The following is a 13,490-nucleotide window of genomic DNA, read 5'->3' as shown; positions in this document are numbered from 1 at the left end:
GGGAATATCCTGGGGATGGACTCTCTTGTCTTCCCCATCTCCTGGTGTTTGTGTGCAACTTTCTCCTTTGCCATTTGTTCCCTCTCCTGCCCTTCCCCCAACCGACTGTTTTACCTCCTTTGGGATTCCCTTGGCATCACTGCTTCGCGCTTTCTCTTCCTTCCTGTGACTTGGGTGTCTGTCTGACCTTCCCCATCTCTACCATCCTCACTCTGTTTCCCTCCCTGTCTGTCTACACCTGTGCCTGGCTCCAGCGGACTACATCGTGATGCAGTTTGGCCGTGTGGCAGAGGACGTGTTCACCATGGATTACAACTACCCGCTGTGTGCGCTGCAGGCCTTTGCCATTGCCCTGTCCAGCTTCGACAGCAAGCTGGCCTGTGAATAGAGGCCTCCTCGTGCCATTGAGGTTGCCCAGCCTGGAGTGGAGCTGCCTGCCTGCAGAGACAGCCCTGCCTACCCCCTGTACATAGGCCTCCTGCCAGTCGAACCTTTGGCTCTCAGCAGGCTCCCTGGCTGGGCCAGCCAGGAACTGGCTGCCTCTACGGAGACAGAGGAGTGGGGTGTGTGTAAAGGGACCAGAGTGAATTCTGTGCACTGCGAGGCACACACCCCCCTTCTTGGGTTAGCAACCTGCTGCAGTCACGTTTGCCAAGCCAGGCAGCCTCGTCAGCTGGGAAGGCAGGCAGAGGTGAGGGAGAGGAAGCACAACGCCAGGCTCCCATGACCCAGCCAGCCACTCGGCCCGGAGTCAGATGGCAGTGGATCCCCGACAGTGAGGGGCACACCACCTTCACAAAGCAAAGGGCTTGGTGGCTGAGCCTGGCCCTTAACTGCGGCAAGTCCTGACTTCAGGAGGCCTCAGCCGGGCCTGGGCAAGGTTACTGGGGATGGGGAAGGGTGAGTGGCAGGACCTTCGAAGATTGCAGGGGTCTGGTGGTGGGAATTGGCTGGTGGCTTAGGGTTGTAGCTCACTGGATTTCTCTAGGATTTTCTCTGCACAGAGGCAGCTGGAGGCTGGCCCTCAAGGCCAGATGTCTCAGTGGATGGGCCTGCAGGACACAGGCTCAGCAGATGGGAAGTGCACGGAACAGGCTTTCTGGGTCGGGGCCGTCCTGGGAGCCCTGTCAGCTACCCCGAGCGCTCCCTCCTGAGCAGCCTCTGCACAGGAAACATGGACGGGGCAGTCAGGGAGGCGTGCCTGGGGTTGTGGCTGGGCAGCCCCAGGTGCTCTTGCTTGTGCTGCAGCCCCTGCCGCAGTCAGCCTAGGTCTGGGCTGCCCAGGCTTCCCCGTGTGGTTCTTCGTGGGCAGGGATGGGCTAGGGTGAGGGGAGCAGGCAATGTTTTAGAACCACAAAGACTGGAGGTGGCAGGACCCGTAGAGATCAACTAGTACAACTCTGTCACCTTAGGCAAATCACTCAGAAAATGGCACTTGCTCTGGGTCACCTGGCTGGTTAGTGGCAGAATTCAGAACTTCAGCTCACTGGACGTCTTTGTTCCCTCCATTCCCTAAGAAACCACTCTCTGTGGCTTTCAGGACTCCCCTGGGGCCCAGTCCAGATGCCCTTACCCCTTGGCCTGATTCCAGAGGCAGCAACGTCAGAGTTGGTGTTTCGAGTCAAAACCGCTGCAGTAGGAGACTGGGCCGCTGTCTGCTGAAGGCCGCCTGGCTTTTTGCACTGATGAGGACAGACCTGTGTCTGGCTCCCCAGAGAGCAGGCCTAGGAAGGCTGCTGCCCATTTCTGTGTCCAAGTGTGAGGGGCTGGTGTGCATGTTACAGGGCGGGGCCTGCCCTCCCCCTCCCTGCCCTCTTTCTCCCTGACTAGGGAACTCTCATCTCTTGCCTTTTTGTTGTATACCCTGGCGGAGGCTACATGCCCAGATGGAGATCAAAAATCAGTGGGAAATAAGCAGTGGTTCCTCCCTTTGGAGTGGGTGTGCTTGGGAAGGCTGTGTAGAAACTGATTTCAAGAAAAAAAAAAAGTCATACTTTAAACAAGGTAAGGTGAAGGAGTTGTTTTGATCTAGGCGGAGGTAGCACGCTCGCACTGCCTCGCAACCTAGGTCTCACCGTTCTGAATGCTTAGAGCAAGGCGCGCCTGGTACAGCATGGATGTGCCCCCACCTCGGGCATGTTGCTGCGAGAGGCCCCTCTGCTGATCTCGTTTTGTTGACATGGTCTGGTTTCTAGACAGCTCTTTACTTGGGAGCATTTTGAGGGCCCTAGAACTTTCTGTAGAAGGCTGGTTCACTTCCCATGAAACCCTGTGGTGCCACCTCTCCATAGTCCCAGCTTGGCTCTTCCCTTTCTGACTTTGAGAAGAAACCTGCTGACATTTGGGATGATAGAAATTAGGTGATCTCTAGTGTCAGGTCGAAGTGTTCCTCTGGGCCTGTGAGTTTAAGGTTTTGCATCCCAGTGAGACTGGGGATCCTAGAGGCAGAGTGCAAAAGTCCGAAGCACACTGGCAAGCTCCTGTCTCCGGCTTTCTCCTCTGGTCCACAGGAGAGGGGGCTGGCTGGGTCAGGAATGCGGGCTGAACTTTCTGGCCTGGCTGTGAAGGGTAGCTCAGCAACAAAACCCCTGCTGGGCACTGAGTGACAAGCAAGAGCAGCTGAGTCACCTGCTCGAGGCCCAGCCTTGCAAAGTCTGTTCTTACAGCCCCATTCCTGATGATGCTGGTTTTCCTTGACCACTGGCCACACAGCTACGGGCCCAAAGACTCAAAGCTGCCAGGGACTCAGGAGACCACCTGGGCTCAGCCTCTCCCTTAGTAAGAGTTCTTTATTGGTCAGAGAATGATAATGGAATGAGCAGTCCCTAAGGGTGCTGGGCAGGTGGGACCTTAGGCAGCTCTTCTGTGACCGCTCCTGGCTCTGTAACTCCCCCTCCGGCCACACACAAAATCTCAACACCCTCTGCCCTCAACAGTTCTTGTGCAGAGCGGTGAGGTTCACTTCCCTGACTCTTCTTTTTCTTTCCTTCTTGCTCCAAGGTGCTCTGTTGTCTGTCTGTATCTCTGTGTCTGTGTGTATTTGGGGGAAAGGGCAATCTGCAAACAATCAGCTGAGGTTTCTTACTACAATCATATTTCTAAGAACAAATAGGAAAGGAGTAAGGTGCGCTGGTGGATTTTGTTCATTCAATGCTCTCTGATAAGGAAGTACACCTGGGAAAGTGCCAGCTCTTTCTCCCAGGGTTCTGATTTAGAAGAACATCATCTAAGAAAGTTTTTTTTCATTACCCATTTGCATTACCTGAAAAAAATCCATGTGTTGTGTGCATGCTTTTGGATGAATATGAACATACTCTGGTGAATGTGCCTTAAAAATCATGACACTGGTTCAGAAGGAGCATGTGAGGCCCCGACCTGTGAGCACAGGTGCTGGAAGCCAGGGAGTGGGGTGATCACGGGCTGAAAGAGGACCTCTGGGGCCTGCCTCCTTTAGTGACAAAAAGGGCAAGAGAATTGTAGAGGCAGAAGGTTTTCTTTGCACTATAAGTAGCGGGGCATTTGCCTCCCACTTGGAGGTGGTTCTGAACGTAACAAGCAGCGGCGGGGATTTCACTAAGCGGGCCCTGCACCCTGCCCAGCAGGGCCTGCAGCAAGGCAGCTGCTGGGCCGAGTCCCTGGCTCCAAGGTGCAAGCGCAGCTCCACCTCCCGGGTGGTCCTGGCTTTCCCCACGGTAGTGACAATGCAGAATGTCTCACCCCGTCAAGGTATGGTTGTGACCTCAGGTGGCCCTCTGCACATCTTTCCAGGTAGATGAGTCTGTCTCATGGTGCCCAGCACTCGGGGCCAGGTTGGGACCCTGCCCTGGGCCCTGGCTAGTTGAACTGTAGCAGCCCCCGGGGACAGGCTGAAGGACGGGTGCTTGTTTTGAGTTTATTGGACACCTGTCCTCCCATACTTCCAGTTTGCAGTTTTCTGTCATCTCAGGATATGGGAGAGAAGCAGAGCAGAAGTTTTGGGACAGGTCTGGTCTTCCTTGCAGAAGGCCCCCTGTACTTGGTGGCTGTGTGACTTGGAGCACGCCCCGGATTGTTCGGGTCTGTTTTCTCATCTGCAGAATGAGGCGGCTGGGCTGCCAGAGCTTGCAGCAGGAATCAGGGCGAATGAAAGGTGACCCCTGCTTTCATCACAACTTTTTCTAGCTCGTCACTGTGCCTTTTTTCTTTTCTGTTCTGCAGTCCCCCCGCCCCTTCTCCCACCAAGGTCCAGGCAGAGCTGGCGTTAGGTCAGGATCCAGTTTCCTAGAAAGTAATTAAGGGTGGCTCCGAAAGGGAAGCCCGACTCTGGCCTTCTCCCTGTGTTTGGTGACGAAGGGGACTCGGTCAGGATGGGTGACACTTCTCTTGCTGAGAACACACATATAGCCAGTTTTCATAATGCTTAGAATGTGTATGTCTACTTGCACAAGACTGTCTTTCCCTATTTTGGAGTGGTCAGACATTTTATTTTTGTTTAAAATTATCTGGAGTTTTAGATGAACTTGCAAAATTGTGCTTTTATTGACTTTTTGAATAAACTCTTTGGTATTTCTGGATCAATGTATTTATTTATTGGTATGTGCAATGACAAAGTTGGTATTTTCCCATGCTGACATTATGTACGTTGTATAACTTAAGTGTTTGTCTAAGTACAGACCATATATCAACAAATTAAACTTGAACTGTTTCAACACTACTGTATACTTTTTTTCCTATAAAAGGAGAAAAAATGTTTTTTACCTAAAAGGTTTTTGTTTTTTTTTTTTCCTTAAACACCATTCATTCCTCTGTCCTGCGAGCCTGAGGGGTGAGGAGGAGGAGGACGGTGGTCACGAGGGTACCACAGCGCATTTGGACACAGTGACGGCTGGGTCAGAGCTGTCCTCCCTGTGCCCTTCAGGTTTACAGCTGGCCGGAGCGGCACGCAGAGGCCGGGGAGGCCTGGGAGAACAGTAAGGGCCGACGGTATGGGACAGCTGTACCAACTGCAGAAGGGGCTGTTGGTTCCTGAGTAGCCCCCTGTGGCCCTGGCCGTTAGGAACAAAAACGGCCGTAGAGCTAAATATATAAATAAATAATAGATTTAAAAAAAAAAAAAAAGGGTGGAAAGGCCCAGGTTAGAAATAACATGAAGACCCAGCCACTCGATTCCTCTAGCCCTGTGCAGAGCCTGACCCACTTAAACAGGACTCCACATGCTCGGGAATCTTCTTTGCAGCCTGTGGCAGGTCTGAAACCAAGAACAAGGGAGGCTGCCATCCGTCCATTGTAGCTGGAAGTAGACATGAAAGGTGACAGTCTGACCCTGAGGGAGGCGGTCAAAATGCAAGTCGCCCACAGCCTGGAGGGTGTCAGAGCAGCAGCACAGGACACTGTGACAGCGGTGATGCTGTCGTGAGCACCCACAGCATGCAGCGCCCTGGGACAGATGCTCTATAAACCGTATCTCCATTATCCTCACAGCCTTGCACGGTGGGTGTCATTCTAAACTCCTCATAAATGAGGAAACGTGCTCAGGGAAGAAACAAACTAATAAAAGAAGTTTGCCCTATTTGTGTAGAAAAACGGGGGGAAAAATGAGGAAAGGTTAGGTGCATTTTACAAAGATATGTATAAAAAGGGTCAAGGAAATGTCACAGCTACTTCCTCTTTTTTTCTCAATATTGCTGAAGAACTACATCTTTCTTTCGAATACAGTCTGGTTAAGGGGAGATTTCAGAATGCGGTAATAAGGAGGCTTGCTTTATCGCCCCCAGTTTGGAGTTTTTCCATTGGCAAGAGCGTTTCCTGCCGGAACCGCGGCCTCCTTAGCTCTGCCTCTGCCTCTATAGGAGAGACACGTGCAGGGTATTGTGAGGGAGGTCTCGTCATTTAGTGGCCAGGTGGAGGAGAAGTCTTTTTAAATACCGTGGACAGTGACCGTATGTCTAGGATAGTGCTGGTGTATGCCTATTATCCTGGCATGATGATTATTAAAGCTCCCTTTTCCCAGGTGTCCCAGTTTGGACCGCGAGTTGTTGGATCACCCAAGCCCTCTGAGGTGCAGACGTATGGCTCTAGGCCATCTTTCCCAGAGGCCCAATGTGCCTCCAGCTAGGACCAGGCAAGAGCATCTCCTGGCTGGGTCACCCACCTGATTTACCAAGCCCGCTCCCAGGCGATGCAGATGTATCCTAGGCGGACCACCTGCCCCCAGAGGCGTGACTGCTCTGCCACAGTGCCCAAGGGCCGCTGCAGACCTGGCGCGAGGGGAGTGACCAAGCTCACAGCCCACACCAGTTCTGAGAAATGATGACCTCTGAGGAATGACCAAGGAGGCCTCAGGCATGATAATAAAAACCAGTCCCATGATTTTGGTCATCTTGGGTTGTATGTTCACATGTAATGGTCATCCCCAAAGGACAAAATAACTCTAGAAAGTGCAAAAAAGGACTGTCTAATCTGAAATGATTGAGAAGTACATAGGATTTCTGACAAATACATATATTCCTGCTATATAAACTCACCAAGGCCTAGAGCGGCAAGAGCCACCATGAGGTCTTAGTACTTCTGGCAGAACCATTTCCAAAAGCCAATTTCCCCCAAATATTAACATTCAAAATAAAGACTTGGTTATGCAACGCCTTATATAGCAGCCTCTTCAAAGTACCTGAACACCCATATACTTTTAGACCCCACTGCTTCCTCAACACCACTCTTCCTGCCAGCGTGTCCTCTGCTCCGTGCCGGCTCCAGTCTCTCAGCACGCCTCCACATCCACTGCCTCAGCAACGTTCTTTGGCAAAAATTCTCTGTTTTCCTGTAGATTGGGGTCCGTATCTCAATTATAGCACAGAACTTAGCTACCACTTACCGAGCGGTTACCATGCACAAGACAGGACAGTGCTGTCTTCTAGGCACTGACGGTGTCATTTAATTCTCAGAACCACCCCGGGGGGAACCCCTGCTCTACAGATGAGAAAGCCAAGACTTGGAACGCTTATGGGCTGACAGGAGCCTGCCGTGAGAACAGGCCGGGACGGTCATGACTGACACAGTTCTGCCTGCAGAATGCACTTGAGCACTTTTATAGTGTCTAGTTCATTAAAAAAAAATAAATTGGATAAGGCTCCCATATTAAACAGAGTTTTTAAAAGGTAGGACTTGAGCCTTCTGTTCCCATTGCCTGGTTCTGAGCAGTGTCTGCCAAATGAATAGATGAATGAATAAGCTAGAAGGAAACGTGTATCTCTAACAAGAGCATCATATCCCAAGACAGAAAAGAAATTTGAAAGAGGGACCCAGGACTCTCCTCATAAATCAACCCCTCATTGTGTTGTAAGGGAAATGACATGGAAAACAATTTATCCAAAGAATAAAGAGCACCTACATTACTGTTTACCTTTAGCATTGCATTACATCTAGATTGTTCACGGCACGTTTTAAACTGCATTTGTTACAAGTGAATCAAATGTTCCACACTGAGACAGATGCAATAAACTTTCTATAGACTCAGTCTTCAGTGACTTCTCTGTAGTCCACTGACCTAAGAGGACACTCCCAGGAGTGACTACCACTGCCGTAATGATCCCATACTCCTGACAGTGGGCTGTATGCTTATATGTGTGATTTATTTTCCTGGCCTCTTGTGCCAAGAACTATGAAACCCTAAAAGCCACATCTACCTTTACATAATTTCTTAAATTTGACGTCTTCCGCATTTCATGACTGGGAACGTCCTCAGGAAGGCATCCTCTTTAAACTCTCAGGTCTTACATGTAAACTGGATTCACTCATCCTCACGAGACAGAATACACGGCTGCTGTCTTGACTCAAGAAGACAGATGGCAGCTTAGAAATTAGGCCTGTAGTTTGGTCAAAATCCTTACAGTACTAACCCACTTCCTACTGTCCCCAGGTCTCAGGGGACCCAGATACCTGAATACAGACAAATAAATGGCCTCTTCCCCAGGCACTGCCACACTGGTTCTCTCAACGGACACACTCTGCAACTTCCCTGTCGGTCTGGCACCTTGTCTACAAGTTCAGTCCTCCTCGTTTCTGTTTCAAGTCTTGTGGTTGTGAAAACCAATTTCACAGAGGACACAACATTCAAAGCCAGCTTCAAGGCAAGGACTGGCCACAGAGGCACAGGGTGGCTCCCATCACTGGCCCCCTGGCCTTCTGAGGCTGATGGCAGGACCATACCCTTGGGCAGGCTCTCCTGCAGCCTCAAACCTTGGCTCTGCAGGGCAAGGACTAAAGTCTCTACCTACAGCCTCCTCTGGCCACTGAAGACGAGACGTACAGTCGTGCTTCTTGGTTTGGCAGTTCTGTTAAACAGAACAGGGATAAAGGAAGCCAGAGATCCAGGCAAAATGAGAGCAAAACAGTCCCCCAACAGGCCTCCGAGCTCATTTTCAGGACAGTGCGGGTTTTTTGGCCCTTGCTGTGAGGAAGGGGCTCAGAGAGCAGAGTTCCACCCTGCTCTGGCCCCATCGTCTCCCAAAACAGAATGTTCTGTTCTTGAGTCCAGGGGACCACTAACCTGCTCAAGGCCCAAAGAGTAAGGCATCCTGGACTCTGAAATCTTCACTCTTGCCACCTTACATCCTCCTCACGTGTAAGCTGATGTTTGTTCACAGGTGAACCATCTGTTACTCTTAGTGGACTGTCGGACCTCTGTCCTTGAATGGTCCCATCTGTAATTATGATAGATCAAACATAATTACTCAGTGGATCAATCCTCTGACGGAAGAAAGGCAGGAAGATAAAAGAGCAAAGCCGCCTTGTGTTCCTACTAATCTCTATGATGGTTTACAAGGTGACAGGTGAGTGAGCACCAGGGAGGATATGTGACATCCGTGGTTGTGACCTGATTGGCTATGATATTTAAACACTGGGAATAAAGTACAGGGCGAAGGACGAAATCTGAGAGGGAGAGAGGTCACCTTGGGACTGGAGTAATGGATACTTCACCAAACTGGCTGTTTTCACTCTGAGCCCTGGGGGTTCCGCTTCCTCGCTGCGCCACCTGTACTTGCTCGGAGGGCGCTGACACTCAACCCCTCCTCTCCGAAGTCCTGGGGCCACACGTCTGTGGTGGCTCCCCCCTGCTCACTGTAACTGTCTGCAATGAATCCAGCATTCTCTGCCAAGAGAGCGGGATCCTCTTCTTCATGAAAACAGCAGGGACACATTTCTGGCTTTGGGTCACATGAGGTAACAGAATGATCTTCCCGGGCTCTGGGGTTCATGGGCATTTCCCAGGCCACGTGGTCAGACTCTTCTGGCACTCCCGCCCTTTCAGCTATTTCTTCAGCAGAGGGCTCTTTTGGGTCAGGGTAATCCACCAGGATGGTTTCTTGCCTACGCTTGGTGCAATCTGAAAGGTCATAAATTGGATAAGTCTCTTCAGGGTAACCTAGAGAGAAAAGTAACACGAAGTCTTACAAAAGCTGTCTCTTCAAAATAAAGTATTGGCTCAAAAAGGTTTCTCAGGCAGCAGCCACCCCATCCCAACAAATCCATTCAAGAAATCTCTCAGGAAAAAAAAAATCTCTCAGATGACTAATAGCTCTAAAGTTTCACTTGAGTAAATTCTTAGCGCCCCAGCTGACAATCCCAGCGCCCTTTGAAATGCAACCCCATTCAGATAAAAATCCCTTCTCAAGCGCAAGGCGGTCAGGGCAGAGAGTAAATCTCACACCTCTAGCTTCTGTGGTGGTGAAGATTAAACAAACAACATGAGCCCTCAGGGAAAAAACCACCACCAGATGGAGACAGTACGTAGCTCAGGGCTAATGTTTATAATTTCTATTCCTAACCATTTCCAAATCTTCCCCGGGAGTTGGGGAGGGGGGAAGCGTGGTAGGGGTGGGGGTAAGGAACACTAAGCTCTTTGAAAAGAAGCCTACTAGTTAAAAAAATCAAAATGGCTTGCGAGTGTCAGAAATAGCGCTTTAGCAAGACCTGCCCAAGGTCCCAGAGGACAAGCACTGCATTTTCACAACACAGAATCCCCACTGTTGGCTTTTTCGTCTTCACAAAATGGAACAAAAGAAAACAAGAACTTGGTAAACAAAATGAGTCATACTGGTACTGAATCCCAGTTTCGATAATGAGAAAAGAGAAAATGTTGCCAAATTAGAGAATGAAATAATAAATCTGTGTCAGCTGAGCCCAGGCGGCAGATGGGCTGGGCTGAGCTCACACGGTAGTGCTGGCAGCCGCGCGCGCTCCCTCGCCGTGTGGGAAGCTGGATTCGACATCCGTGTGCACATTACGATAATCGCAAATTCAACCCTAGCGTAAACCACTTCCTGCCTACGAATTCTGAAAAGTGGGAGTTCTTTTTGGGGCAGTATAGAATATTTTTTTTTAACAACATTTACCGTTTTATTTTCTGATTATAAAAGACATAGAGACTTGTGAAAAATTTGAAAAACATAAGTTTTGGAAAGAAAACACAAATCACCTAGAATCCCACCACTGATAATTTGTTGTATTACTTCTGATCTTTTTATCATTTGTAAGCATATTTTTTAATAAACAAGGATCGCACTGTATATAAACTGTTATACACTGATTTTTTTCTTTCAACGTTATATCATGAGCATTTCTCCATGTCACTAAAGTTGGCTGCAAAACATCCCATCCCACAGCTATACGTAACTAATCTGATTACCCTGCCTCTTCTGTAAGACGTTTGATTCTTTCTAATTTTCCCTTACTATAAGTAACCTGGCAGTTAAGATCTCTGCATATAAATCCATTTCCACTTCCCTATTTCTTTAAGATACACTTCTAGAAATATGAAAACTAGACCTTAGAAAATGGACATTTTAAAAGCCTCTTTTTACACTCTGCCAAATTGCTCTCCAGAAGAATGGTACAAATTTTTAGTTCTACCAGTGACATAAAAAAATATCCATCATATTACCACATCTTTGCTGTCACTGGCGGTATCTTAACTCCCAGGCTTGCTCACTGCGGATGCAACGCTTGCTAAGATGGGGTTCAGCTACCCAAGACCCTCACTACCTCTTTGGTCAACAGCAGGGCTGGGGTAGCTTCGCTCCCAACCACTGAATGCTTAAGAGAAGTCCATTTTCTGGCTTGTTCCTATCTCCTTCCCACACCAAGAACAAAGCGAACCTTTGGACTTGCATGGCTATCTGCTTTGGTTTAAGGGGGCCAGGGGTGGGGGAAACTGCTGAAGAATATTGAACAGTGACACACACAACCGCTGAGGTAGCCTGTCACCCAACGTTGGTGGCTACTCAAGTGGCTACTTCATTAAAAAATACGGAAAGCAACAAAAAAATTGCTGGTCCTATGAGCAAATCAGAAGTTCAAAATAGGGAACCAAACTAAGCAAACTCTGCACAGAGCCCCTAAAAAACAGTCAATGTGGGAAACAGGAGTTAATGTCAGTCAACTTGAAACTGATATTCCCAGTAATATTCAAAGGGATGATACACCAATAAAACCAATTAGGCTTCAATATGAAAAAGGGAGCAAAAAGGAAGTAAGAGCTATTAGAAATAGAAAATCATAATTACGTAAAACATTTACACTTAATGGAGGAAGAAAATAATAGATTGAAATGGAGATGGCTAAAAACCTAGTATATTACAAGTCCAAGTTGAGGAATTCTCTAAGGGCAAAGATAAAAACGACAATGAAACAGAAATTTTGAGGAAAAAGATAAGCTGCAAGGAAGACAGATCCAGGATATCCAATCTCAGAATTAGTGGAATTCTAGAATGAGAAGGCAGATAGGTTAAATGAAAGCAACAACCGAAGGAATTATAAAAGACTAAGAGTTAGATTAAAACACTATGAAAAAATCCGCACATTCATACATACTGAGACATATGCCAATGGACCTGCCCAAATTCAAATGTTTAAGTATAAAAATAATACAAATTTCTAGACAGAAACCAAACTAGCTAACTAAAAACAGGTTGCCTATTGAGAAAAAGAATCAGACTGAGATAAGATTTCTCATTTTCAACATCAAATGAATGTAGAGAATGAAGTAATATTTTCATGTCTGTAAGAGAAAATGGCATGATCATATAAATTTTTCTTAGTAAATAAATACAAATTATTTGTATAAAGGTAAAAATGATATGTGTATATATCTAAGTATGCAGAAAGTATACCACTCTATATAGGAGGGGTGGGGTGGAGGAGGTACTTAAGGAAGTATTCTGACAAATACAAAAATTAATTAAAAATTTTAATTCACGGAAGGAGATACTGTTTACAAGAAAGTGGCAAACTGAGTCAGTAAGAATTACTGATGTAAAAAACTTGATACTATGGTTAGAAATATAATGCCACTGTTAAATAGTTAAATCAGAAAAGGCTAATATCTTCAAAAGTTAATATCATTTGTAGCTAAAATTCCCCAACACATAAGAGGTAGGTAGAAAATAAAGTGATGAAGATTTTACTTTATTTGGGAACATGGTTATATAATGAACACTTGCAATTTGGAGTAAAAAGGAATTCCAATTTTCATTTCCTTGATTACTAATGAGATTGAAGTACTTTTTCATATATTTTATAGCCAGCTGCATTTATTTGTGCACTGCTTGTGTAGGAAGATATCACTGTTTTCTGAATTAGAGAACTTTTTATATATTAAAGATCATTTCTTTTCAGTCATATTTGTTACAAGTATATTTCCAGTTTAGTATTGTTTAAACTTTGTGGTATTTTCTGATCAACAGAAGGTAAAACTTTTATTTATTCAAACTACACTTTCCCTTAAGTTTCTTGAGTTGCTTTTTGAAATTAATATTTTTCTTTGGGATGATTATAAATTCACATGGAGTTATAAGAAATAACAGAAACCCCATGTACCTTGACCCAGTTTCTCCCAATGGTAGCCTCTTGCAAAACTACTGATGCAGTGTCACAACCAGAATGCTAACACTGATGGGGTCGATACACAAACTATTTCTGCCATCACCAGGACCCTTTATGTTGCCCTTTTATGGCCACACCTCCTCCCTCCTGCCCCTAATTCCCTCCTTAATCTCTAGCCACTACTATCTTGTTCTCCATTTCTATAAATTTGTGATTTCAAAAATGTGATATAAATAGAATCACAATGTATAACTTTTTGGAATTAGCTCCCCCCCCCACTCAGCATTAATTATCTGAGTATTATAGCACAGAATTGATACACCACAGTTTCCTTAACCATTCACCTGTTGAAGGATATTTGGGTTGTTTTCAGTTTTGGGCTACTATAAATAAAGCAGCTATAAATATGCATGAACAATCTTTATGTGAACACATCTTCATTTCTCTGGGATAAATGCCCAGGAGAGTAACTGCTAGGTTGTACAGTATGTGCATGTTTAGTTTTTTTAAGAAACTGCCAAACTGTTTTCCAGACTGGGTATAATACACCAGCTACGTATGAATGAATCTATTTTCTCCACATCCTCACCAGCATTTGGCATTGTTTTTTATTTTATTTTTAGCTATTCTGA

The 13,490-nt window shown here is 46.7% G+C and overlaps 2 protein-coding genes across 5 annotated transcripts in view; one reads left to right on the top strand and one right to left on the bottom strand.

Annotated features, from left to right (window-relative positions):
* Nucleotides 1-972, top strand: part of TUB (TUB bipartite transcription factor) — a 75,461-nt gene extending 74,489 nt beyond the window's left edge. The window contains 1 exon segment of the mRNA XM_054583073.1: nucleotides 255-972. Within this exon segment, the coding sequence (XP_054439048.1) occupies nucleotides 255-388 (134 nt within the window). The 3' untranslated portion in view covers nucleotides 389-972.
* A 4,182-nt stretch (nucleotides 973-5,154) lies between these two features.
* RIC3 (RIC3 acetylcholine receptor chaperone) overlaps nucleotides 5,155-13,490 on the bottom strand; it is a 51,968-nt gene continuing 43,632 nt past the window's right edge. For 2 of the 4 annotated variants that reach the window (XM_054583085.1, XM_054583093.1), the window contains exons 6-7: nucleotides 9,011-9,400; nucleotides 5,155-8,678 (exon numbers count right to left, since the gene is read on the bottom strand). In XM_054583085.1, the coding sequence (XP_054439060.1) occupies nucleotides 8,569-8,678; nucleotides 9,011-9,400 (500 nt within the window). In that variant the 3' untranslated portion in view covers nucleotides 5,155-8,568. Of the gene's footprint in view, nucleotides 9,401-13,490 lie in introns of all 4 variants that reach the window. The other 2 variants (XM_054583102.1, XM_054583111.1) reach the window with 1 other exon arrangement.

The sequence above is a fragment of the Pteronotus mesoamericanus genome, unplaced genomic scaffold (genome assembly GCF_021234165.1).
Source record: "Pteronotus mesoamericanus isolate MK-2021 breed Mesoamerican mustached bat unplaced genomic scaffold, CSHL_Meso_final contig_1189, whole genome shotgun sequence".
Taxonomy (NCBI): Eukaryota; Metazoa; Chordata; class Mammalia; order Chiroptera; family Mormoopidae; genus Pteronotus; species Pteronotus mesoamericanus.
This window is presented reverse-complemented; position numbering and strand designations above follow the sequence as displayed.